Source organism: Salmo salar, chromosome 03, assembly GCF_965601325.2.
Source record: "Salmo salar chromosome 03, fSalSal1, whole genome shotgun sequence".
In the NCBI taxonomy this organism is placed as follows: domain Eukaryota; kingdom Metazoa; phylum Chordata; class Actinopteri; order Salmoniformes; family Salmonidae; genus Salmo; species Salmo salar.
The window spans coordinates 74,306,763-74,331,619 of NC_138293.1; the positions used below are offsets into that span (position 1 = coordinate 74,306,763).

Consider the following 24,857-nt stretch of genomic DNA (forward strand, 5'->3'; position numbering starts at 1 on the left):
GAATTCCTAAGTTGAGTTGTTCCTCATGGTCAGCGTCTAGTGATAGACTACTAGCTCCTGATCAGCTGTATTGCAGCCACTAGCTTTCCCTTGTTTTGGTTCTTTTAAGTGTTCATTTGGAAAGAACTTTGGGCTGATAATACACAAATATATGTTTATTGTCACTATAATCATTACCATAGAGAGTGAGAGCAGGCTGTGGAGGGAGGGAGACAAAGGGAGAGAGAGATTTAGAGAGAGAAATGAGCTAGCAGTAAGAGACAGTTGAAAGAGAGTGGGAGTGAGGTTTCGTCCCAATATTCTCTTCTTCCTGAAGTGTGCACTTGATCACTACTCCCGACAAATTTAAAAGCAATGTATTGGAGTAGGCATGGCTAGAGGGAGTTTCCATATACCAGTCATTTCCTTATAAATCCATGAAGGGATGTGAACAAGTGCACACTTCTGGAGGAAGGAGATATTATTAAGATGCAGAGTTACCTCACACTCATTAGTCATGTCCAGGGGCGAAAATCTGATATCAACTTTGGAGGGGACAATTACATGAAATTTTCTCAAGAGCAATTCCTGAGGGGGATGGTAAATGTATATTGAGGAACCAAAGAAATAAGGTGTTTGCCGTACTCCTAACTACCGGTACCCAAAACTACACAACTAATCACAACAGCAATACCATTGCCTTTAACAAATCTTAGTTCAGTCACCAGTTTAAGTTGAGAGTGGGGGTATCCATGGCATTTTCCAATTATGTTCCTATTTTACAAGTCAAAAAAATTGAGAACCTTTCATAATGTTGCCAAACAAAGACTCAACAAACTTACCTGAGACTCCCTGTCTCTGCCAGTCTGTCCCTGCATATCTGTCCCCAACTCTGCTGTCTGTGTGCCATCTGTTGCCTGCTCTGCCTAATGACATCATTGTGAAACATTTCCATTAGAATTTAATTTCTTTCTTATGAACATTTTATCAACTAGTCTTTGAGATATTAGGCTACTAGGGTTCTTACTATGCGTTTTGGTGTAATGAAAAATACTCTGATGTCCGTCTTTTATTTTTCTGCCATTTTTCTACCTGTCTGGCTGGCTACACACACAGTGTGTAGGTTATTTACAGTAGGAGATGGGCTTCTATCATCTTCAATCATTCTATTTGGGCTTCGATCTAAAAGGTAGCTAGCAAATGTGAAACGGATTAAAATGACAAGAGTTGACAGCTGTATGAGTTCACCATTTACACAACATATGCTGCAACCTTTTGTAATTTTAATAGTTTGTTTCATATTGGCTGGCTTCCAACAATAGCTGAATTTGCAAAGCTAGCGAGCACCAATTCAGTTTCAGTGGTGTTTGTTATAATCTTTGCTACCCGGGTTAAATAAAGGTGAAATAAAATAAATAAATAAAAGTTCCCTTGCGACGATTTAGCTTTTGCAACGAGACCATTAAATATATTTAAGACAATGGTAGAAGAGAGTGTAGTTCTGTTCAGTTTGGATTTCAGTTTATCGCTAACCTTATCACAGGGACTTTGAAGCACTAATTTACATCATCTGCATGCTGATCTTGGAATAAATTGACGATAGCAAAGATTCCATCTTTTAACGACGCCACATAAATGGAATAGGTACTAGCTAGCTTAATAGTTAATATTTGTGCGCTAGCTCTGCATATTCAGCTAGTGTGTGTGCGCGATTGACTGGATTAACCTCACGTCAGTTCCGTGCATTGAGTGCCTTTCAGACAGTAGATACGACCTCTCTGTTACCTAGCAAGCTAAGGAACTGGCAGTGGATCAAACCATTGTGAGGCAAAGGGTGGGGGGGGGGGGTCGCAATCTTTTGAAACATAAAAACGCGCTATTAAGTGTCTATAATCAGCACAATTGCTTTCATTGCGTATTATTAATATTATTTAAATTACATAGTTATGTTTCAGTGATATATTGGGGGGGACAAATCATATTTTTCCCAGGATGGGGGGGTCGTGTCCCCCCCGTCCCCCCCGGGATTTCCGCCCCTGGTCATGTCAATCAATGGCTAATGCTTGACTTCTGATGCATCCAGGTGTACCTCCACCCTTCCACTTGGGGGCGATAACGGGCAGGGAAACATTGATTCTACCTTTGCTAGTAGGTACGTAGAAGATAGAAGTTGCCCTTAACCACAGATCAGGATCAGTTACCCCATACTCCAATCATGAATAAAAGTGAGGTTTGCATTTGAGCATCAGCTGTACAATAATATCTATAATAACGCTGAAATTAATTATTCAGCAACAGTTAAGTAATTGCATAGTAGCGTTTTATTACACAATTGGAATAAGGAACAGTCCCTATTGTGTTATTTAAAAAAACACTCAAAGTCATTACTATGCAATTAAAGTGAAATAGCCATGATGTCAGTAGTGTTACTGAACAGACCAAGCACTATGTCAACTAAGCACTATGTCATCCAAGCACTATGTCAACCAAGCAGTATGTCATCCAAGCACTATGTCAACCAAGCACTATGTCAACCAAGCACTATGTCATCCAAGCACTATGTCAACCAAGCACTATGTCAACCAAGCATTATGTCAACCAAGCACTATGTCAACCAAGCACTATGTCATCCAAGCACTATGTCAACAAAGCACTATGTCAACCAAGCACTATGTCAGAGTTATTAAAGCAGTGTGTGCTACATTCTGTCTTATGTGACGTAATAACAAGTCCGTGACAATGACAGTGTAACAAGGTACAAGGGATAAGGATAATGACAGGGTGATGTAAGTAAGCGCATCACAGAAACCCCTGCCCTCTGCTCTGTATGCATACACACGTACATGCAATGTCACATGGCTGACACACCTTCTGACACAGGGACACACAAATCCTCTGCCACATGCAAAGATACACACACAAACCTCCTACAACACACACAAACACACGCACACATGAACCGTCTACACAGACACATGCACACACACACATTCATACATACATACACACATACACACACACACACCCTGTCCTGTGGGACTGACAGATGGAAAGGGGCAGAGGAACAGAACAGGGACAGAGGCTTGTGGAATTGGGCCTGTCCTTTCTTTGTGCAGTGGGTACGCTGTAAGTCTATCCTCTACTAATTGCCAGAGCGGTTCACATATAAAGTCTGCCTGTGAAACCCTATACTGCCGGGTGTCGTTCAGTGAGTAAAGTTTACAATGTGTAACAATGTTCCTCTGGCAGAAAGAGAGAGGGAGAAAAGACAGATGGATAAGGGGATGGAGAGAAAGGGCTGGAGATGTACGCATAACGGAGAAGTGGAGATGCATAAGGGAGAGATAGAATCAAGGTACGAACATGAAGAGACATCATATTTTGCATTGATACCGTTATGAGTGAGAATCAACTGTCAACTACAGTATATACAGATCTAGGATCTTAATTTGATCACCCTGTTGCAGGAGAACTTGTAGTGTATTTGAGGTTTAAAAAGGCTTCTGAAGTTCGTCATTTCCACTTAAAAATTTCATACATGATTTTGCCTTACGAAAAATATATTAACCCCTACAAAATGTACATTAATTATAATCCACATAATATTTACAATTTCCTGTTGCTGCAGGATTATTTTCCTGCTGTTGCGAACTGTCTCAAATTTAGATCCTACATCTGTAGCGTGGGTTGTCAGATAATGTAATGCAGAGCCCCCTCTCCCCTCAGCTCTAGTTTCTCTCCCATTCAAACCTGTTTCTCATTAAGGATTAAACTGAAGTTAGTTCTCTGTTCCCATAATTAAGACATTCCTTACATCCAACTCCTCTGATGTTTTTAAATTCCCCTAGCTCTCTCGCTCTCCCACACTTTCTCCCAAAGGTGAATATTACATACAGGATATAGACTTGAGGCTTTCTGTGTGTTCGTGTAGCTGTGTTAAATGTTTTTATGAGTGAGTATGTGTATAAATGTTTTTATGAGTTTGTGTGTGTGTGTGTGTGTGTGTGTGTGTGTGTGTGTGTGTGTGTGTGTGTGTGTGTGTGTGTGTGTGTGTGTGTGTGTGTGTGTGTGTGTGTGTGTGTGTGTGTGTGTGTGTGTGTGTGTGTGTTTCAGTGGCGGCTCCTCGGAGGAGAAAGGGAAAAACTCTATGAATTTCATAAAAATAAAAATAGTGAAACATTAAGAAAGTTATCATTTTTAGAAAGAACTATACTAAATATATTCACATGTTACCAAATAACTGATTAAAACACACTGCTTTTCATTGATAGCTGCGATAGCCTCAACAGCCGGAGGACAGCTATTTTCTGTCCTCCTCTGGGTACATTGACTTCAATTGAAAAGCTAGGAGACTCATTGTTCTCACCCCCTTCCATAGACTTACACAGTAATTATGACTACTTCCGGAGGATGTCCTCCAACCTATCAGAGCTCTTGCAGCATGAACTGAAATGTTGTCCATCCAAACAAAGGATCAGAGAAAGAACGCATAAGTTACAGTTAGCTATAGCACTGCAGTGCATAAAATGTGGTGAGTAGTTGACTCAAAGAGAGAGAGAGACAATAGTTGAACAGTTTTGAACAAATTCATTTATTAAACAATTAAGGAGAAAGAGCAGAGAGAAAGAGGGAGAGAGATTTTGTTGTATTTCGTTGTATACAGAGAGGAATTATATTTATGTTAGCTAGCTGGCTAAGGCTATCCAACACTTCCAATTCAAGGTAAGCCACCGGTGTAACTGCTAAACTGATTGCTGTACACTACTGCATGATTGTACACATGGATTGGATTGATAGTAGCTATGTTGACTATGACATTAGCTAATATGATGACAACTTTGTATGCTGTGTGTAGTGGTTATGGTATGAAGGTTTGACTTGGAGAGGTTTTGTCCACAAGTGAAGGGAAAATGTGAGAGGAGGAGAGCACGTAGATGTGATGATGCTGTTTGTATGGTTGCTATGAAAGTGAACTGTGTGATCAGGGGTGTATTAATTCCGCCAATTCTGTTGCAAAACGTTTCTTAAACAGAAGCAAACGCAACGAAACGGGGATGGACCTACCTGAATTTGTCCAATAGAAACTCTCGTTTTAGTTGCAAAACGTAACGTTTTGAAAACCGTTTGGACTAATGACTACACCCTAGATCAGCTAAAGTGTGCAAGGCGGTATTGAATGTGTCACTGTCTGTCACCGCGATTACTCCAATTTGTCTCTTGACCTGTGCACCTATGTTATAAACGTTCATTTGTAGGCTAGGTTGTAGTAACCTCATGATGGGTATAGGACAAATTTCAGTATCATGTAGTAGCCTAAACCTATCACTGTTACACGTAACTGGGTGAATGGAATATGAATGACAGACAGTCATCCAATATTCTGTAATAGAAATAAGGCCATGCTCATAAAAAATAAAAAAAATCCTCCCTAATGTTAAACGGCTTTGGAACCCCATCACACAGCCTCTCTGACCCTCCCTTTCCCGTGAAATTCAATTTCAGGCTTGAGTGATTATTCCTCAGATATGTCTGCATTATGGTCGGACGCCTGTGAAGTAGAGCTCACTTACTGCTGGGGGGCGAGGTGAGATGCTCCCCCCTCTCTCCCTCCCTCCTCCCTACCTCCACCCAGACAGAGCCAGTCACACATTCACCATGAGATAGTATCCCCCCATCCCCTCAGTGACCCGACCCTTTACCTCCGTGCCACCGAGGCAGGGTAGTAGCGTGGCCGGTGAGGGTGACTGGGGCGTTTCCAAGAGTCGCAGGCTAATTGGGTCAGATTGCGGTGAGTGGAGCATTACGCCTGAAATTGGAAACACATGTGGCCGCTCTTCGTTCCCAAGTCTGAAAAAGAGGAGGAACGGGGGATGGTGAGGTTCATGAAGAGAGAGTTTAGATGTAGTAAGAGAGTGAGAGTTGAGGAGAGAATGTGAATGAAGGAGAAAGGGGGAATAGTGAGATGTGAGGAGATAAAGTGGAGAAAGTGAGAGGGGAGAGAGATGATATGAAAAGAGAGAGGGAGGGAGAGAGACATGGAAAGAGAGAGGCAGAGAGACATGAACATATAGTGGGAGAGTTAGAGAGAGTAGGGGGAGAAGGAATGAGAGTTAATGAAAGATTGACACAGCCTGGGGGAAAGGGTGAGTTCAATAATTGAAGTTAAGTCTGACGCGTCTGCCTTCATGCCCCTGGTCTCTGGTGGGGGCAATCAGACTGTATAACCTCCACCCTGACAGCTCGGCTATTTGCAATAATTGCCACAATTACACTGATATTTGGCTGAGGTACAATTGACAGGATATTCATTGCTATAGTAATAAATCCATGTTTGATGACATTTTGTGTGAGGAAGAGAAAGGTAGACTGATTGGTTGAATGTGAAACGTTAGGGTTTATTTGGAATTAGATAGACACAGCCTAGGGGTGTGTGAAAGTGTATCAGATGATGTTGGTGCATTTCCAGTTTAAAATGTTTCTGTGTTTTTTGAGGTTATTGGATTGGTGCAAATTGCAATAACATGATTGTATTGTTATGTTTGTTTGTTAGTTATTGATGGCAATTAGCTACATGTACACGAGATGAATGAAAGACCAATGGATCACGAGAGTCACAATGTTGTGACATTTCATGTGTCTCTGTGTGTGCATTTTAAAATGTGGCATGCATTGAAGCAGCATAGTCTCTAAATATATTAGCAGAGAATGTTTGGATAATGTGATATGTGTTTCATGTGACAGAAAAATGCTCCAGGTGAAAGGGTGTAAAAAAAGCAATATCTGTGCCTACTGATGTGGTTCTGGGAGAGAGCGAGAGAGAGAGAGAGAGAGAGAGAGAGAGAGAGAGAGAGAGAGAGAGAGAGAGAGAAAGAGAGAGAGAGAGAGAGAGAGAGAGAGAGAGAGAGAGAGAAAGAGTGAAATAACTTTTGTGACTACATTTGTGTGTGTTGACCTTACTCTCACCATCTTTGTTTGACTGTCATCTCTGTCAATACCTTGCTAACTCTCTCTCGCTCTCCCTCTTTCACTGATATAACCTCGGGCAGAAATATCTAAGTGTGCACAGAACAAGTTCAGACAAAAAAGCAGAGAGAGAATGGTGGGAGGGTTCCAAGGACTGCCAATGACTGACACTAAATGCTGAGAGGGAGGAATGCCATGAGGGAGACACCGGGGAAGAACAGCAAAGAGCGTGAGGATATGAAGAGGTAATAACATACAAATCTTATTTTAGGGCTGCTCCTGTATGTGTGAGAGAGATTGAGTGTATTTGATGGAGTGTGTGCGGCTGTGCGTGTGTGTGTGTGGGAAAACAGTAGCAGTTAGTCACAGAGTGATGTCTATCAACATCCCTTTAGGTCTGACTGTAATGACAGTGGTAAGAACCCCCATCTTTGAGTGAGTTCGGCATTTTAGCTAGTTCCACTATACACAACTGACCCGTTTAGCAGTTGGATTTTTGAAAAGTTCTTTTCATTCTCCCCCTCTTTCTCTGTCTCCTTTTCTGTCCCCATCTCTCCCATCCCAAAACTCTTTCATGAGCAGTCTCACAGGGGCAGGGTTGTAACACAAGCCTCCTCTCTTTTGTCTCCATTCTTTTCCTTATCCTTTCATCTTTTTAAACATTCATGGAATAAAGGTTTTAGTGAGATGGAAACCACTACTTGGTAAAGAAAGAGTGTGTCTGAGAGACGCAGACACAGGGTAAAGGAAAGCCTTCCTCTGCTCATCTACCAATTTATGGTTTCCTTTTCAACAAGAAACTTCAAGGTGGACTGACTCAGTGGATGCGCTGTTCTCCAAGGTCAAAAGAAGTGCACATCGGCTACATACTCAGCTGGTGCGAAGACCCATCTAGATGAAGTGTCTTTCATAACTCCATTGTCTTCACAGTAGCCTAGGTCTCAGCTCTCAGCCCTGGTTTCATCTTCACCAGTTTGTTGTCGAGTCGGTCAAACCTCAAACGTTGGCCGAAAGACCTACACAGTAGCCTAGTATACTAGACATGTGGTCTGGTAAATGTCAGCTATCTTCAAACAAGCAGAAGATAGCTGTCCAAAGTCATCCAAATACCTCAAATTCTGAGGTACAGTATTTACAGGTAGGTTATGATGTGTTATATGCACTAGTTAACCTGACTCATACTCATCCACACCCAAAATGTCCCACCTCATCCAATTACCTCAAATTCTGATTAAGTACAGTATTTATGGGTATGTTATGATGTGTTATATGTACTAGACAGTAGGCCTAGCTGACTGACGAATCATGAACCGTAACCCAGTTTAGCCTCATTATTTCCCAGGGAAAGGAAGGGTGAGGTAAAGGTAAATCATAGCTTAAATTATTATATTAAATCTATAATCATGTTTTTCTTTATCCCTAATAAACAGCAGTTAGGCTGTTTGGAGCTATACATTTTGTATTGAGAAAACTTGGCATTCGATATTCCTCTCACAGATGTTCCTCGTCCTGTTGTTTCTTCTGTGCTTTATTTCCCCCTCTGTCCTTTACCCCTTTCAAAAAACTCGCTCGCCCCGTCGTCCTCCCTCTCCTCCGCTCCAAAAGCAACCAGAAGCTATTCGCGTTTAGGCTACAGACGGAGTTTTTGAGAACTGGGAAGAATTTGACAAACTTTGTTGATCCCAACGTAGCCTAATCGGACCGCAGCGCTTCGCTGCCAGTCGTTATAGAGACATCGATTAGTTTACTGTGTATGTCGACTTCAATTTAAATAAATTACAGTTGGTCTTTTCATGGAATATGAAGAACAACGTCAGGAGGATGAGATCTTGACCGAATCATGTATAGATCTTTCTTTTTTCTTTTATCAAACTTGTCTGTCTTGTTTAAAGCGCGGTTAGGACGGAGCTGTTTTTGCATATTTATTTTTTCATCCCATCGTTTTTTTAAATGATTGTTGTTTAATTCAAACGGACATGGCCAACTGATAGAATAAACATTTTTTGTGACGTGGAAGTTAATTTGAATTGAATATGAAAACGTAACTTTTTCATTTAAACCAATATTGAGAGTTTTACCACTTCGCCAACTCTCTCGGATCATTAGTCTATAACCAATGTGGTGTCAACTGGAAGGACGCGTGGTCCGGATCTCACCTAAAGGGTACACATTTACTTGTCGTGTTCTTTTTACAAACTGCAGTTCATGTATATGTTAATTTGTTTGCATATGTATTAACACGAGCTATGGACACGTTGGTTAATACATCTACTGTTGGGTTTGCCACAGCGCATTGTTGGATAGCCTAATTTATTTCTCCATCACTGTTTTTTTTTCTTTCACAAGTATTCAGATATGATAATAGGCTACGGATATAACCTAATCCTAATCTGCCGGTGTATGCTAGAGATCACATAAATTGACAGGTCATCCGGCCAATTGATCCATAATCTAATGAAATCTTGCCTATAGTCTGCTTTGTGGGAGTTTTGGAGATTTAAGTTGTTGCTTTCCTCTTGTGTTAAAAGTAATTCATGGCATTAAGTACATAATGTCCCTGAAATATTAGACTACTATGATTATGTTCCTTTACCAGAAGCGGAGTGCAGTAAAGCCACAATCCTGAATATGTGTTTCAACCCAACAGCAGACCCTCACTTGGTTTGGTAGGAAGCTGAGAGATGGGGTTTAGGAAATGTAACCACTCTCGTATTCATAGTGGGGCTTTGAATGCAAGTACTGACAATCTATTGCATGCATGATAGTTTAAAGCATTTTGCAGCAATACATTGTTTGTTTACTGAAATAAATAAGGCCTACAACCTTATATGTTGTGTTGTGATGGAGTAAGAAGACAGTTATATTAAACTCATGAGGAATAATACATTATATACTTCAAGAATCAATGGTTATATCATTCATTGAAATAAAAATAACCAAAGAACAACAGGAAATCTTCCAGATGATGCTTTTAATTTGCCGTGCAAACGTGGCCCTTTGCATGTAAATCATTGAATGTGCACCACCTTCAGTTGGTTAAATGCTTAAGGAAAATGTTCTGGGTTTTTCAACGACGATTAGGTAACAACATGGTACCATATGGAATGTTTCCTTCATGGAGGCTCCCTTCTGGTAGACAGCTTCATTCACACTGCACTGCTGCTCTCCTTTCTTCCTATGATCAGATTGATTGTCATTTATCCTTTGGGTTAGTGCCTGATTAGATTTGACAGGTCCTTGTATGTTCATGTTTATGCTGTGTGTGTGCCTTTTTGTGTGTGGGGTGTGTGTGTCCTAACGAAAAATGTATCAACCCCTACAAAAAAATGTCCATTATTTATAATCCACCTAATAATTCACATTTTGTGTTTCTACAGGATTATTTTCCTGCTATAGCAAACTGGCTCAAATTAAGATTCTCTGTGTGTGTGTGTGTGTGTGTGTGTGTGTGTGTGTGTGTGTGTGTGTGTGTGTGTGTGTGTGTGTGTGTGTGTGTGTGTGTGTGTGTGTGTGTGTGTGTGTGTGTGTGTGTGTGTGTGTGTGTGTGTGTGTGTGTGTGTGTGTGTGTGTGTGTGTGTGTGTGTGTGTGTGTGTGTGTGTGTGTGTGTGTGTGTGTGTGTGTGTGTGTGTGTGTGTGTGTGTGTGTGTGTGCGTGTGTGTGTGTGTGTGTGTGTGTGTGTGTGTGTGTGTGTGCGTGTGCGTGGCTCAGTTGGTAGAGCATAGTGTTTGCAACGCCAGGGTTGTGGGTTCGATTCCCACGGGGAACAGTACGGAGAAAAAAATGTATGAAATGTATGCACTCACTACTGTAAGTCGCTCTGGATAAGAGCGTCTGCTAAATGGCTAAAATGTAAAACGTGTGTGTGTGGAAATGTGAACTGAAAGAGCTGTACACAGAGCCAAGGCCAGAGAGAGGCCAGGGTAGATACCCAGTTAGACTAAAGCGTGGAATGACACAATCATAGAATCCTAATTAATGGGATGTTTGCGCAGAAGGACTGCTAAGCACTGTTACGTACTCATGAGCACAAGGCTTTTACTCAGCCTCAGGCCATACAGAGACAGAGAAAAACAAAGACAAACATTAAGTTGCTGTAGTGTTTCCTCTGCTCTAGGCACAGCAGGTGTCACAGGCGTGAAGTTGATCTCTCTCACAGTTTGGCTATGAAGAAGTCCACACATTGCACTGACTAACCTGGTCTATGGACGGATGATTTCAGTAGACACACACATGTCCATAAGGTTATGTGTTGACTCCAAAGAGATATGATTATCCCGACTGGTCTGGGCCTTGACATAAAGAATCATCTCAGACGGATAAATGGACATCCGGCCCATTACCCACACATGAAGGGGATTGATTAGTTGTTAACAGGATAATTGCACAGTAGCCACTGCCAGGTGTGGAGCCAGCTTAATGGAATTCTCCTCTCACTGTTTCCTAACAGAACCTCCCAGACTAATTCTAGCTTCCCAGTCTCATTCCTCTCAATCCTCTCTCTCACTCCTCCTTCTCTGCCATTTCAGACCCACAATATACTTCTCAGGTAACCATCTAAAAGATAAGTCAAACCAACAACCATAAGGCACCGATCCCTAATCACCAGGTTTATTTGTGAGATTTAGGCCTAGCTGTAAGTTGTACGTTTGACTTTGTTGTAGCCGTGTTACGTTGTGTCTGTTTATTTGAAGATCATTTTAAAAAATGAGTGTGTTTTTGAACTGTTGGGCAGTTTGGTTTTCTGTAGCAACTTGGGGAGTGTTTTGGTTTGGGGTTAGAAGGTTTGTTTTGACAGGGTTTGGGGTTTGGATTGTTTGTTTGGATAATGTTTGGAGGTTTTGTAAATTAGTTGGGAAAGTCTTATGTTTTCTTATAGTTTTGAATCTGTGGTTTTGGGATGTTTTTTCTATAGTGTGTTAGTTTCGGGGATTGGGTTGTCTATTCATTTGTGAGATTGTTTGAGATTTGCTGGTTGGGACAGTGTTAGGGTCATATCCAGACAGCTGAGGAGTGAGGAGGTCCTTGTCTGGCCAGGCAGGGAGTGTCAATGGCGCGTGTCATTGTAGCAAATGGAGCATGATGATGAAAAGCTCCTGTGCCACAGAGTACACATCGCTCGCTGATATGGTCTCCAGCGCGTGTCTGCCTGCCTGTCTGGTGTGTGTTCTCAGAAAACCTTACAACCAGCTCTTCCACTAAACACACACAGCCTTAAAATGTTTTTTTTATATATACATGATGCCACTGATTGAATAATTGACTGTTGTTCTCCTCTCTCTGTCTCTGTCTTTGTCTCTATCTCTCTTTGTCTATGTCTCTCTCTCTCTCTGTCTCAGTCTCTGTCTCTATCTCTGTCTGTGTTGTCTGTTGCCACATGGCACAGTGCATGTTCATCTATAATTGACAGTGCTCTTCTGCAGCTCACCATCTGTCTGGGCTGGAACTAACCAGAACCCAGAATGGCACTTCAGGACACTTTATTTGCATACAGCACACAGCACACCTGTGTTTACGAACTTACGGACGGCCCTGTGCCAATAAGAGAAAACAGGAAACGAGTCCTTTGATGTGATGTACGTATCACCAGGGAACGAGGCCCACAGAATGCAAGCATAAATGCATGGCTGATGTGTCATCTAATGTCCTGGTTCTTTCACTAATCACTATTGTGTCCCAGGTGTGGTCAGGTGTAGTGAATTTCCTGTCATTTCTCTTTCTCTCACTGTATCTTTCTTTCTCCCTCTCTGTCTTTCTCTCTCACCTCCTACCTACCCCCCCTCTCTATCTGTCTCTCTCTCCCTGCCCCTCACTCAGTCTCCCCCTTCCCCTTTCTCAGTCTGTTGTCTGGTCTGGGGACACCTGAAGGTAGCAGTAAACCCACATCACAGACATTCTGAGCATTCTACCTTTTTTAACTCTTTCTAAATGTCCCCCTCCCCTTTTTCACATAACAACAGATAAATAGAAGTGACACATGACTCAGTGTTGGAAGTGGGTTCATCTTTTTCTGGGTGGAGGCCATATGCTCTCCCAGAGGAGTCCTCATAATCATGGTTGACTAGTCCTACATGATGTGTGACACCATCATGATATGCCACATATGTAGCAGGCCTCTTCAGACAAAACGCGAACTAGAGGAAGGCATGTGTTGTTGCTGTACTGATCAGTGTTTCCCTTATATTCCTTTAACAGTGGCGCATAGGCACTGCTAAATTGTTGGCGCCAAATTCAGAGTGACAGGTTCAGAGCGACAAGTTATAACAAGTTACATATCTTCCTCAGATTCTTATCAGATCTTCCAAGAAACCTCCCAGGTAACTAGTTAACTAGTTTGTAATCCTGGAAGTGCAGCCAACCATAGAGATAGAGGACTCTAGTGCCCAAAATCCAGTTTGAGCATGGGCAGTGCCATTGAGGACTTTTACCATTTTGAAGTAGTCACCTGGGTGGGGGGGGGATCAGCCATAACTGCAGGTGACAGTAAATTACCAACCTTGGCTTTATACCTGTTCAAACAACACACTCCAGGTGTCAGTATGCACTTTTTCAGTTTGTTTACCAACTCAGTAGTAGAAGAAGAAAATTAACTATTTCAAAATGGAGATGGCCTCAATGGCACTGTCCATGCTCTCACAGACGCCATAATGGGACAGATACAATGTTGAGTCCTCTATCTCTATGAGCCAACCCTATTAATACAGATGTAGGATCTTAATTTGATCACCCTGTTGCAGGATAACAGGACAGTTTGTTTGTTCTTTGTTTAGTGTTCAAGACTTCTGTGAGCTGGTGTGTTTTTCCCTGCGTGGAAATCATTGTTGGTTCTTTTCGAGTAAAGTACGTCTTTTACTCAGTTCTGTGTCCTGCGCCTGACTCCGTCCTAACCGCTGCACACTGACACTTGACAGAAACACGCACCCAAAAAATGGAGTCAGCAGGTGCACCCAGTCCACCATTACCAGTGGAGGAGCGCGTCCAGCAGCACGCGACGATGCTCCAAAATCTTGGCACAGCCATGGATCGCGTGCTGCACACCATGGAGCGATGGGAGAGAGGGGGTTTTCCCACACCCCATCAACTTCACCCCAACCCACACCGTTGTCCACCCCTCCGTCACCTGGACCCAGTGGGATACGGCTCTCACTCCCGAGAGCATATGATGGGACGGCTGCCGAGTGCCAGGGGTTCCTGCTCCAGTTGGAGCTCTACCTGGCGACCGTCCACCCTGCTCCCTCAGGATACGAGAGCGTGTCCGCCCTCATCTCCTGTTTGTCAGGGAAAGCGCTTGACTGGGCCAACGCCGAATGGGGAGGAATAGATGTTGGTCCGCTATGAGGATTTCACGCTTGTTCCATCTCAGACAGGGGATGAGGAGCGCACAGGACTTCACACTGGACTTCAGGACCCTGGCTGCCAGCGCGGGATGGAATGAGAGGGCCCTGATCGACCATTACCGGTGTACTCTATGTGAGGACGTTCGTCGGGAGCTGGCATGCAGGGACACCACCCTTACCCTCGACCAGCTGGTGGATTTATCCATCCGGCTGGATAACCTGTTGGCCACCCGCGGACGTCCAGATCGGGGTCCGTCCATTCCATCCCCCAGTACCTCCGATCCTACACCTATGGAGCTCGGAGGTGCTGCTCTAAGGGTGACCGGAGGGGGGGCCGTTTCCTGCACCACCTGTGGCCGCAGAGGGCACACTGCTGGTTGGTGCTGGATAGGTTCCCCAGGGAGTTGAGGCAGCAGGCAGGGCACTGGTGGATCATCCCAGGTGAGTAGGCACCCGACTCACCCAGAGCTCCCTGTTGCGCACATGTGTGTATGTATTGAATTTCCTGAGTTTTCCCCGCATTCCCAGCATAAGGCGCTAGTAGATTCAGGTGCAGCTGGGAACTTTATTGACCGTTCATTTGCACTTAGATTAGGGATCCCTATTGTTCCTGTTGATGTGTCCTTCCCTGTACATGCCTTAGATAGTTGTCTTTTAGGGTCGGGCCTGATTAGGGAGGTCACAGCTCCACTATGAATGATAACGTGGGAGTGTCATGAGGAGATAATTAGTCTCTTCCTAATCAATTCTCCTGTGTAGCCTGTGGTGTTGGGGCTTCATGACCCCACTATTTCGTGGCAACAGAGGGCTCTCAAGGGATGGTCACGTCAGGGCTCAAGGAGGTGTGTAGGTGTTTCCATAGGTGCAACTACGGTGGAGAGTCCAAATCAGGTCTCCACCATACACATCCCCCCTGAATATGCCGATTAGGCTCTCGCCTTCTGTAAAAAGAAGGCGACTCAACTACAACCCCATCGACGGGGGGATTGTGCGATAAATCTCCTCGTAGACGCAGCACTTCCCAGGAGTCACGTGTATCCTCTGTCTCAGGAGGAGATGGCGGCTATGGAAACATATGTCTCCGAATCTCTGGGATAGGGATACATTCGGCCTTGCACTTCACCTGCCTCCTCGAGTTTCTTTTTTGTGAAGAAGAAGGATGGAGGTTTACGCCCGTGCATTGACTATAGAGGTATAAATCAGATCATGGTTAAGTACAGTTACCCGCTGCCTCTCATAGCCAGTGTGACCGAGTCATTGCACGGGGCACTCTTCTTCACCAAATTGGATCTCAGGAGCGCTTACAACCTGGTGCGTATCCGTCAGGGGGATGAGTGGAAGACGGCATTTAGTACCACCTCTGGGCACTATGAGTACCTCGTCATGATGTACGGGTTGATGAATGCCCCATCAGTCTTCCAATCCTTTGTAGACGAGATTTTCAGGGACCTGCATGGGCAGGGTGTAGTGGTGTATATTGATGACATTCTGATATACTCCGCTACACGCGCCGAGCATGTGTCCCTGGTACGCAGGGTGCTTGGTCGACTGTTGGAGCATGACCTGTACGCCAAGGCTGAGAAATGCCTGTTCTTCCAACAGTCCGTCTCCTTCTTAGGGTACTGCATTTCCACCTCGGGTGGAGATGGAGAATGACCGCATTTCAGCCATGCGTAATTGGCCGACTCCAACCACAGTAAAGGAGGTGCAGCGGTTCTTAGGGTTTGCCAACTACTACCGGAGGTTATCCGGGGCTTTGGTCAGGTAGCGGCTCCCATTACCTCCTTGCTGAAGGGGGGACCGGTGCGACTGCAGTGGTCAGCTGGGGCGGACAGGGCTTTTGGTCACCTGAAGGCTCTGTTTACCTCGGCTCCCGTGCTGGCTCATCCTGATCCCTCCTTGACATTCAGAGTAGAGGTGGATGCGTCCGAGGCTGGGATAGGAGCTGTGCTGTCTCAGCGCTCGGGTACGCCACCAAAGCTCCTCCCCTGTGCTTTCTTTTCGAAGAAGCTCAGCGGAGCGAAACTATGATGTGGGGGACCGGGAGCTGTTGGCTGTTGTCAAGGCTCTGAAGGCGTGGAGGCATTGGCTTGAGGCGGCTAAATACCCTTTCCTCATTTGGACTGACCACTGCAATCTGGAGTACATCCGGGTGGCGAGGAGAATGAACCCTCGCCAGGCAAGGTGGGCCATGTTTTTCACCCGTTTTGTTTTCACCCTATCCTACAGACCAGGTTCCCAGAACGCTAAGGCAGACACACTGTACCGGATGTATGACACAGAGGAGCGGTCCACGGATCCCACTCCCATGCTTCCGGCTTCTTGCCTGGTGGCACCGGTGGTATGGGAGGTTGACGCGGACATCGAGCGGGCGTTATGTACGGAGCCCACTCCCACCCAGTGTCCAGTTGGGCATCTGTACGTTCCGTTTGATGTCCGTGATCGATTGATCTGTTGGGCGTACTCACCCTCCTCTGGTCATCCCGGCATTGGCCGGACAGTGCGCTGTTTTAGTGGGAAGTACTGGTGGCCCACTTTAGCTAAGGACGTGAGGGTTTATGTTTCCTCCTGCTTGGTGTGCGCCCAGTGCAAGGCACCTAGACACCTGCCCAGAAGGAAGTTACAACCCCTACCCATTCCACAACGGCCGTGGTCACACCTATTGGTGGATTTCGTGACGGATCTTCCTCTGTCACAAGGAAACACCGCGATTCTGGTTGTTGTGGATCGGTTTTCTAAGTCCTGCCGTCTCCTTCCTTTGCCCGGTCTCCCTACAGCCCTACAGACTGTGGAGGCCCTGTTTACACACGTCTTCCGGCACTACGGGATGCCTGAGGATATAGTGTCTGTTCGGGGTCCCCAGTTCACATCGAGGGTCTGGAGGGCGTTCATGGAACGTCTGGGGGTCTCGGTCAGCCTGACCTCAGGGTTTCACCCCGAGAGTAATGGGCAGGTGGAGAGAGTTAACCAGGATGTGGGTAGGCTTCTGCGGTCCTATTGCTAGGACCGGCTGGGGGAGTGGGCGGCTTTCATCCCCTGGGCAGAGATGGCCCAAAACTCAGTCCGCCACTCCTCCACTAACCTGTCTCCGTTTCAGTGTGTACTAGGTTATCAGCCGGTCCTGGCACCGTGGCATCAGAGCCAGATCGAGGCACCTGCGGTGGATGAATGGTTTCGGCGCTCGGAGGAGACCTGGGACGCTGCCCATGTGCGCCTGCAACGGGCCATCAGGCGACAGAAGGCGAGTGCCGACCGCCACCGCAGTGAGGCCCCGGTGTATGCACCGGGGGACCGGGTCTGGCTCTTGACCTGAAACCTGCCCCTTTGCCTGCCCTGCCGGAAGCTGGGTCCGCGGTTTGTGGTGCCATTTAAAGTCCTGAGCAGATTGAACGAGGTATGTTATAGGTTACAGCTTCCCACTGATTACCGTATTAACCCCTCGTTCTATGTGTCTCTCCTCAGGCCGGTGGTGGCTGGTCCGCTCCAGCAGTCCGAGGTGCGGGAGGTTCCTCCGCCCCCTCTGGACATCGAGGGGGCCCCGGCGTATACTGTGCGAGCCATCATGGACTCAAGGCGTCGGGCGTGGGGCCTTCAGTACCTCGTGGAGTGGGAGGGGTACGGTCCGGAGGAGAGATGCTGGGTGCCGGTGGAGGACATCCTGGACCCATCCTTACTACAGGAATTTCACCGTCTCCACCCGGATCGCCCTCGTCCTCCGGGTCGTCCCCGAGGCCGGTGTCGGCGCGCTGCTGGAGCCGCGCATAAAGGGGGGGGTACTGTCACGACTTCCGCCGAAGTTGGTGCCTCTCCTTGTTCGGGCAGTGTTCGGTGGTCGACGTCACCGGCTTTCTAGCTGCCACCAATCTACGTTTATTTTCTATGGTCTGTCTTGATTATACACACCTGGTACCCATTACGTTATAATTTATTCCCTATTTAACCCTCTGGTTCCCACATGGTTTTGTGCGTGTTTGTTCTTTGTTTAGTGTTCAAGACTTCTGTGAGCTGGTGTGTTTTTCCCTGCGTGGAAATCATTGTTGTTTCTTTTCGAGTAAAGTAAATCTTTTGCCCAGTTATGTGTCCTGCGCCTGACTCCGTCCTAACCGCTGCACACTGATACTTGACAAACAAGTAATATCTAACAAGTTCACAACAATACAAACAATACACACAAATCCAAAGTAAAGGAATGGAATTAAGAATATATAAATATTTGGACAAGCAATGTCGGAGCGGCATAGACTAAGATACAGCAGAATAGAATAGAATACAGTATATACATATGAGATGAGTAATGCAATATTTAAACATTATTAAAGTGACCAGTGTTCCCTTATTAAAGTGGCTAGTGATTTCAAGTCTATGTATATAGGGCAGCAGCCTCTAAGGTGCTACTGATGGCTACAGTATTTAACAGTCTGATGGCCTTGAGATAGAAGCTGTTTTTCAGTCTCTCAGTCCCAGCTTTGATGCACCTGTACTGAGCTCGCCTTCTGGATGATAGCGGGGTGAACAGGCAGTGGCTCGGGGGGTTGTTGTCTTTGATGATCATTTTTGGCCTTTCTGTGACATCTGGTGCTGTAGGGCAGATAGTTTGCCCCTGGTGATGCGTTGGGCAGACTGCACCACCCTCTGAAGAGCCCTGAGGTTGCGGGCGGTGCAGTTGCCGTGAAAATAAGGGAGAGCCGCACACTCTAGGAGCTCAGATGCAAAAATGTAATATCCAACGTTTCAACAGCCAAGCTGTCTTCATCAGGGTATGATCACAAACACTGCGAGATGACTCGTTTATATAGTAGTATCAAAAGACACACAGGTGTCTGTAATCATGGCCAAGTGTGGCCTAATATCATTGGTTAATTCTCAAATATAAAAATTGCATACAAAGAACAGCATACAAAAAAACAAATGGATAGCATACGATAATAGATACATTTTAGACTACACAAGCTTACAAACAATTACAATGGCAAAGTCACAATAATCACAAGAATGGCTTAAGATCAAAGTCTATGTTGAGACCGAAGGGTGCAAGGGTCTTTAAATTAAATTGCAGTTGCCGTACCAGGTGGTGATACAGCCCGACAGGATGCATCTGTAAAGGTTTGTGAGGGTTTTAGGTATCAAGCCAAATTTCTTCATCCTCCTGAGATTGAAGAGGCGCTGTTGCGCCTTCTTCACTACTATGTCTGTGTGGGTGGACCATTTCAGTTTGTCAGTGCCGTGTACACCGAGGAACTTGAAGCTTTCCACCTTCTCCACTGCGGTCCCGTCAATGTGGATAGGGGGGGTTCTCCCGCTGCTGTTTCCTAAAGTCCACAATCAGCTTTGTTTTGTTGACGTTAAGTGAGAGGTTATTTTCCTGGCACCACACTCCCAGGGCCCTCACCTCGTCCCTTTAGGCTGTCTCGTCATTGTTGGTAATCGGTCCTACTACTGTTGTGTCATCTGCAAACTTGATTGAGTTGGAGGCGAGCGTGGCCACGCAGTCATGTGTGAACATGGAGTATAGGAGGGGGCTGAGCACACACCCTTGTGGGGCCCCTGTGTTGAGGATCAGCGAAGTGGAGGTGTTGTTTCCTACCTTCAAACCTGGGGGCCCCTTGCTTAATGAAGAGCTTGGAGGGTACTATGGTGTTGAATGCTGAGCTATAGTCAATGAACAGCATTCTTACGTAGGTATTCCTCTTCTCCAGATGGGATAGGGCAGTGCGATAGCGATTGCATCATCTGTGGATCTATTTGGGCTGTAAGCAAATTTAAGTGGGTTTAGGATGTCTAGTCTCTCAATGCACTTCATGATGACAGAAGTGAGTGCTACGGGGCGATAGTCATTTAGTTCAGTTACCTTTGCTTTCTTGGGTACTGGAACAATGGTGGACATCTTGAAGGAAGTGGGGACAGCAGACTGGGTGGGATAGAGAGAGTTTGAATATGTCCGTAAACACTCCAGCCAGCTGGTCTGCACATGCTCTGAGGACGCGGCTTGGGATGCGGTCTGGGCCGGCAGCCTTGCAAGGGTTAACGCTTAAAAGCCTTACTCAAGTCGGCCACGGAGAAGGACAGCCCACAGTCCTTGGTAACAGGCCACGTCGGTGGCACTGTGTTATCCTCAAAGCGGGCGAAGAAGGCGTTTAGCTTCTCTGGAAGTACTAGGGTAGTGGTTTAAGGTTTCTCTGGTATCACTCATCATTCATCATTGTGTTCAAAGGAGGTTGTGATGTAAACTTTCTGAGAATTGGCCAAGGGCCAGGATTTTCTGGAGCTTTTGAGAAGAAAAACTGTTCTTCAAGTATTTCTGGTTTCACTTTTTTAATGTTTCCAAGTCTAAGTTCAGCATCTGTCACAACAACAATTAAGTGATTAGTTCAGTTATTACTGTGAAATTCCTTATTTTCTGCCACAAGGCAAAACATTTATTGGCTCAAAGCTTGCGTATTTACTCGTATGCAACATGTATGTTTTTGCAAACTGATATGCACCAAACCAAATCTGTTTATAGAATTGACCAAAGGGTCTACTTCGCACACAACCATAGATTGTGCACAGAGGACCAACTGCAACTACAAACATTTGATGTTTTATGCCCTTAAAAGTTGAAAAAAGCTTTTCGAAGGCCTCATTATGACTGCTTGAGTTGTAATTCATTTCCTTTGACTGTGTAATTTATGACCCACAGTCTACACACATACCAGGATTATAGAGGCTCCATTTGAATGCCAACAACCGGGCAACCAACCGGGCAGCCAACCGGGCAGCCAACCGGGCAGCCAACAGGGCAGCCAACCGGGCAGCCAACCGGGCAGCCAACCGGGCAGCCAACAGGGCAGCCAACAGGGCAGCCAACCGGGCAGCCAACCGGGCAGCCAACAGGGCAGCCAACAGGGCAGCCAACAGGGCAGCCAACCGGGCAGCCAACAGGGCAGCCAACAGGGCAGCCAACCGGGCAGCCAACCGGGCAGCCAACAGGGCAGCCAACAGGGCAGCCAACAGGGCAGCCAACCGGGCAGCCAACCGGGCAGCCAACCGGGCAGCCAACAGGGCAGCCAACAGGGCAGCCAACCGGGCAGCCAACCGGGCAGCCAACAGGGCAGCCAACAGGGCAGCCAACAGGGCAGCCAACCGGGCAGCCAACAGGGCAGCCAACCGGGCAGCCAACAGGGCAGCCAACAGGGCAGCCAACAGGGCAGCCAACAGGGCAGCCAACCGGGCAGCCAACAGGGCAGCCAACAGGGCAGCCAACAGGGCAGCCAACAGGGCAGCCAACCGGGCAGGCAGGGGATCTGTTCTGCTGCATGTCCATTGTTCCACAATCTCCTCACATGGATAAACTGAGCTTTCTGCAGTTTTCCCCATTTTCCAGGAGTTCTGCTAAGATTATAAAGCTACCTCTACACTTCTAGAGTTAACAGTAAAGCTACAGGTTAGCACCAGTAAAAAGGCTTGTTTTACCTTTTCATGAGAGTTCCACATTTACTGTATTGAACACTGTTTTAACCCCATTTCTCTTTCTCTCCTCTTTCTCTTTCTCTCTCCCCATACCCGTCTCCATCCTCAGTTGATACGTGTTGGGAGTGATGCACTGGCTTCCCCTGGTTGCCATGGTGATCGCCTCGGCCCTGCCCTTCCCTCACAGCCCTGTGACCATTACTGTTGCTGCGATGACGGAGCCTGGCAGTAGCCTGGACAACCCCCCGGAGGACATCGATGACTCTTCCAGTCGCTCCCCCGGATCTTACTCCACACTTCCAGCTCCTCAGGCCTCTGTGGACTACAACTCCCACAGTAATGCCTCACTCAAGGACTACAATTTGACTGCTGATTCTGGAAGAGCAGACCGTACAAAACACCTCAGCGTGATGGGTGTCAAGAAAGACTACAATAACCTCTCCATAATTAAAGAGGAGGTGCAAACTTTGAAAGGGAAGCGAAAACAACAAAGTTATCTGTCAAAAAGCAATTTACATACAGAAAACCCGAACAGCGTTGGTTTAAATAAATATTCTAACACTGATGGAGGAAAACTCAGGAGCACCAATGGCAGCAGTCATCAGGACTACCCCTCCCAGGAGAACTATGTACAAGGGGACTATAAACCAGACAGCAGCAGAGCTGGTGATGACAGCAGCTTTAGAGACATGGCTCAGAAGGAAAACCATCATCACTCTCTAGACCCCAGGACCGATGAACAGGATCTCAGACCTCCCAACATGTATGTGGTGGAAACGTACAAACCTTCCACTAATGCTGGACACCACAGTAAAACTGGGCCAGATCCCTCCAGTCAGAGGACCCCGCAGAGAGCAGAGGCTAGGACAGAGAGCAGTGATAACAGGGGAGAGGAGGGGAGGGAGGGTGGGCCTGGGGCAGGGGCTGGGAAAGGTCCGGATCTGTCAGAGGAAGGAATGGAAGTAGGACTAGGGTTAGGGCTGGGTCAGGGGCTGGGAGGTGTAAAGGAGAAGCAAGAGCTGCTGTTTTTAGATGCACACCCGCGGGTCCTTTTCTCTGCCTCTCCTCCAGAGCACCCGCCCCTCCTCCTCATGCTGGAGTCAGGCATGTTGCCCATAGAAGGAGAGGACAAGGAGGACAAGGAGGAGGAGGAGGAAGTGTCGGACGCAGACGGACACATGGAGGGTCATGGGGACAGAGAGACGGACAGGAGTGTGCCGCTGAGCTGGGTGGACACTCTCAGGGGGGCCAGGGAGCCCCCTCGCCCCGCCCCCAGGCACAAGCGCTCACACTTGTCCCACACCAGGCGGGGTGAGATGCCGGTGTGCGAGTCGGAGAGCGTGTGGGTAACGGACAAGACGACGGTCATCGACGATAAGGGTAAGACAGTCAACATCGTGCCAGAGATCAAGACAGTCAAGGGGGCGCTTAAGCAGTACTTCTATGAGACTCGCTGCCGCCAGGAGGGGCAGCAGAGGGGCGGTGGGCCGCAGCGGGAGGCAGTGACAGGGGCCATAGGTGTGTCCGGGGCCAGCTGCCGGGGCGTGGACATCAGGCAGTGGGTGAGTCAGTGTAAGGCCAAGGACACATATGTCCGAGCCCTCACTGTTGACAACAGCGGTCTGCAGGGCTGGAGGTGGGTCCGCATCAACTCGTCCTGCGTGTGTGTCCTACTGTCCAGAGTAACCAGGAAAAACAGAGGAAGGGAGTGAGGGCAGGAGATGGAGGAAAGGTGGAGAGGATAATGTGGAAGAAATGTTAACACAGATAATGCTTGGGACATTGGATGTAATGTCAATGAGACAGTAGGTGTTACTTTATAGGCCAGGGTACCTCTTATCCAGAGCGACTTACATTAGTGCATTCTTCTTATGATAGCTGCACTCTTACAATAAAAGGGTTCCAAAAGGGTTCTTCGGCTGTCCCCATAGGAGAACCCTTTTTGGTTCTAGGTAGAACCCTTTTTGAGGTTCTATGTAGAACCCTCTGTGGAAAGGGTTCTACATGGAACTCAAAAGGGTTCTACCTGGAACCAAAATGGGTTCTTCAAAGGGGACAGCCAAAGAACCCTTAGGTTCTAGATAGCCAAAGAACCCTTAGGTTCTAGATAGCACTTTTTTAAAAGAGTGTAGGCGAGACAACCCCTCCACCCATCACGGGCTCAGTGAGAGTGACTACACAAAAACAATAAAACCTCAACACTACAACTTAGGGAAAACTATCATATCAAAATAGTGATTTTAGAAAAGTACTGTTTGTTTCATAATTGTTTTGATATCATACATGATATTGCTGAGTAATACTGTATGTAAGCATGAGTTTTAAATTAATATATTTCTTTATATATGTGTACAATATGTGAACAGTATGCTTTTATGTATGAAAGTATGTATATTTATAGAGAAAGGTATGTGGAATGATAAGTTTGTTGTTGTTACATGATTCCAGCCTCTGGTGTCTGGCCTCTGCTCTGAATGGGAGAGGAAGGGACTGGCAGCACCTAGTGATTTAGCCTGATACTGCTCAACACTCCATACTGAGCACTGACCATCCCCAGTCCTCCTTTGTGAAGTCTCACAGAGAACATTATCACTGAGTGCTTTAATAGTAAGATGGAGAGGAGAATTGAGCCATGTATACTGTGAGCACAATGCTGGGTGTCATCATGATGCCCATACTGTTGTCATGAGAGCAACAGTCCATTTACAATGTAGCCAATCATATGTGATCAGAACATTTGAGTGACCAATAGAAACCATGCAGCAGTGTGACAACCACAGAAGCATTTTATCTCTATCTCTCCCTGTAGTTAGATCATTAGATGATTGAAGAATTCCATTCGCCGCAGTTTGAACTCTGCACTCTATAGTATATGCAGTACAACATATTTATACATCTGGCTTTTTGTAATACATGTATGTATATTGTAAAGGCCTGTTTCTTATTCCATAAGTAAAAGATAAACTATTATAACTTATTTTATTATGATTTTTATGCATAATGGTCTTTCCCGGCAAGTGTCAATGTGTTGTCTCTCTTTCTGTCATATACACATACAGTATATATATGCTGAACATGCTTCTCACAAATACACAAAGCACTGTCTCTCCTCCCCTTACACACTCTCCTGT

At 46.1% G+C, this 24,857-nt stretch overlaps 1 protein-coding gene across 1 annotated transcript; it reads left to right on the forward strand.

Moving 5' to 3' along the window:
• Positions 1 to 8,471: 8,471 nt before the first annotated feature.
• On the forward strand, positions 8,472 to 24,703 carry LOC106601548 (uncharacterized). Its single transcript, XM_014193844.3, has 2 exons — positions 8,472 to 9,105; positions 21,836 to 24,703. Exon 2 carries the CDS (start codon positions 21,855 to 21,857, stop codon positions 23,436 to 23,438), a length of 1,584 nt encoding a protein of 527 aa, XP_014049319.3. The 5' UTR covers positions 8,472 to 9,105; positions 21,836 to 21,854; the 3' UTR covers positions 23,439 to 24,703.
• The last annotated feature ends 154 nt before the right edge of the window (positions 24,704 to 24,857 follow it).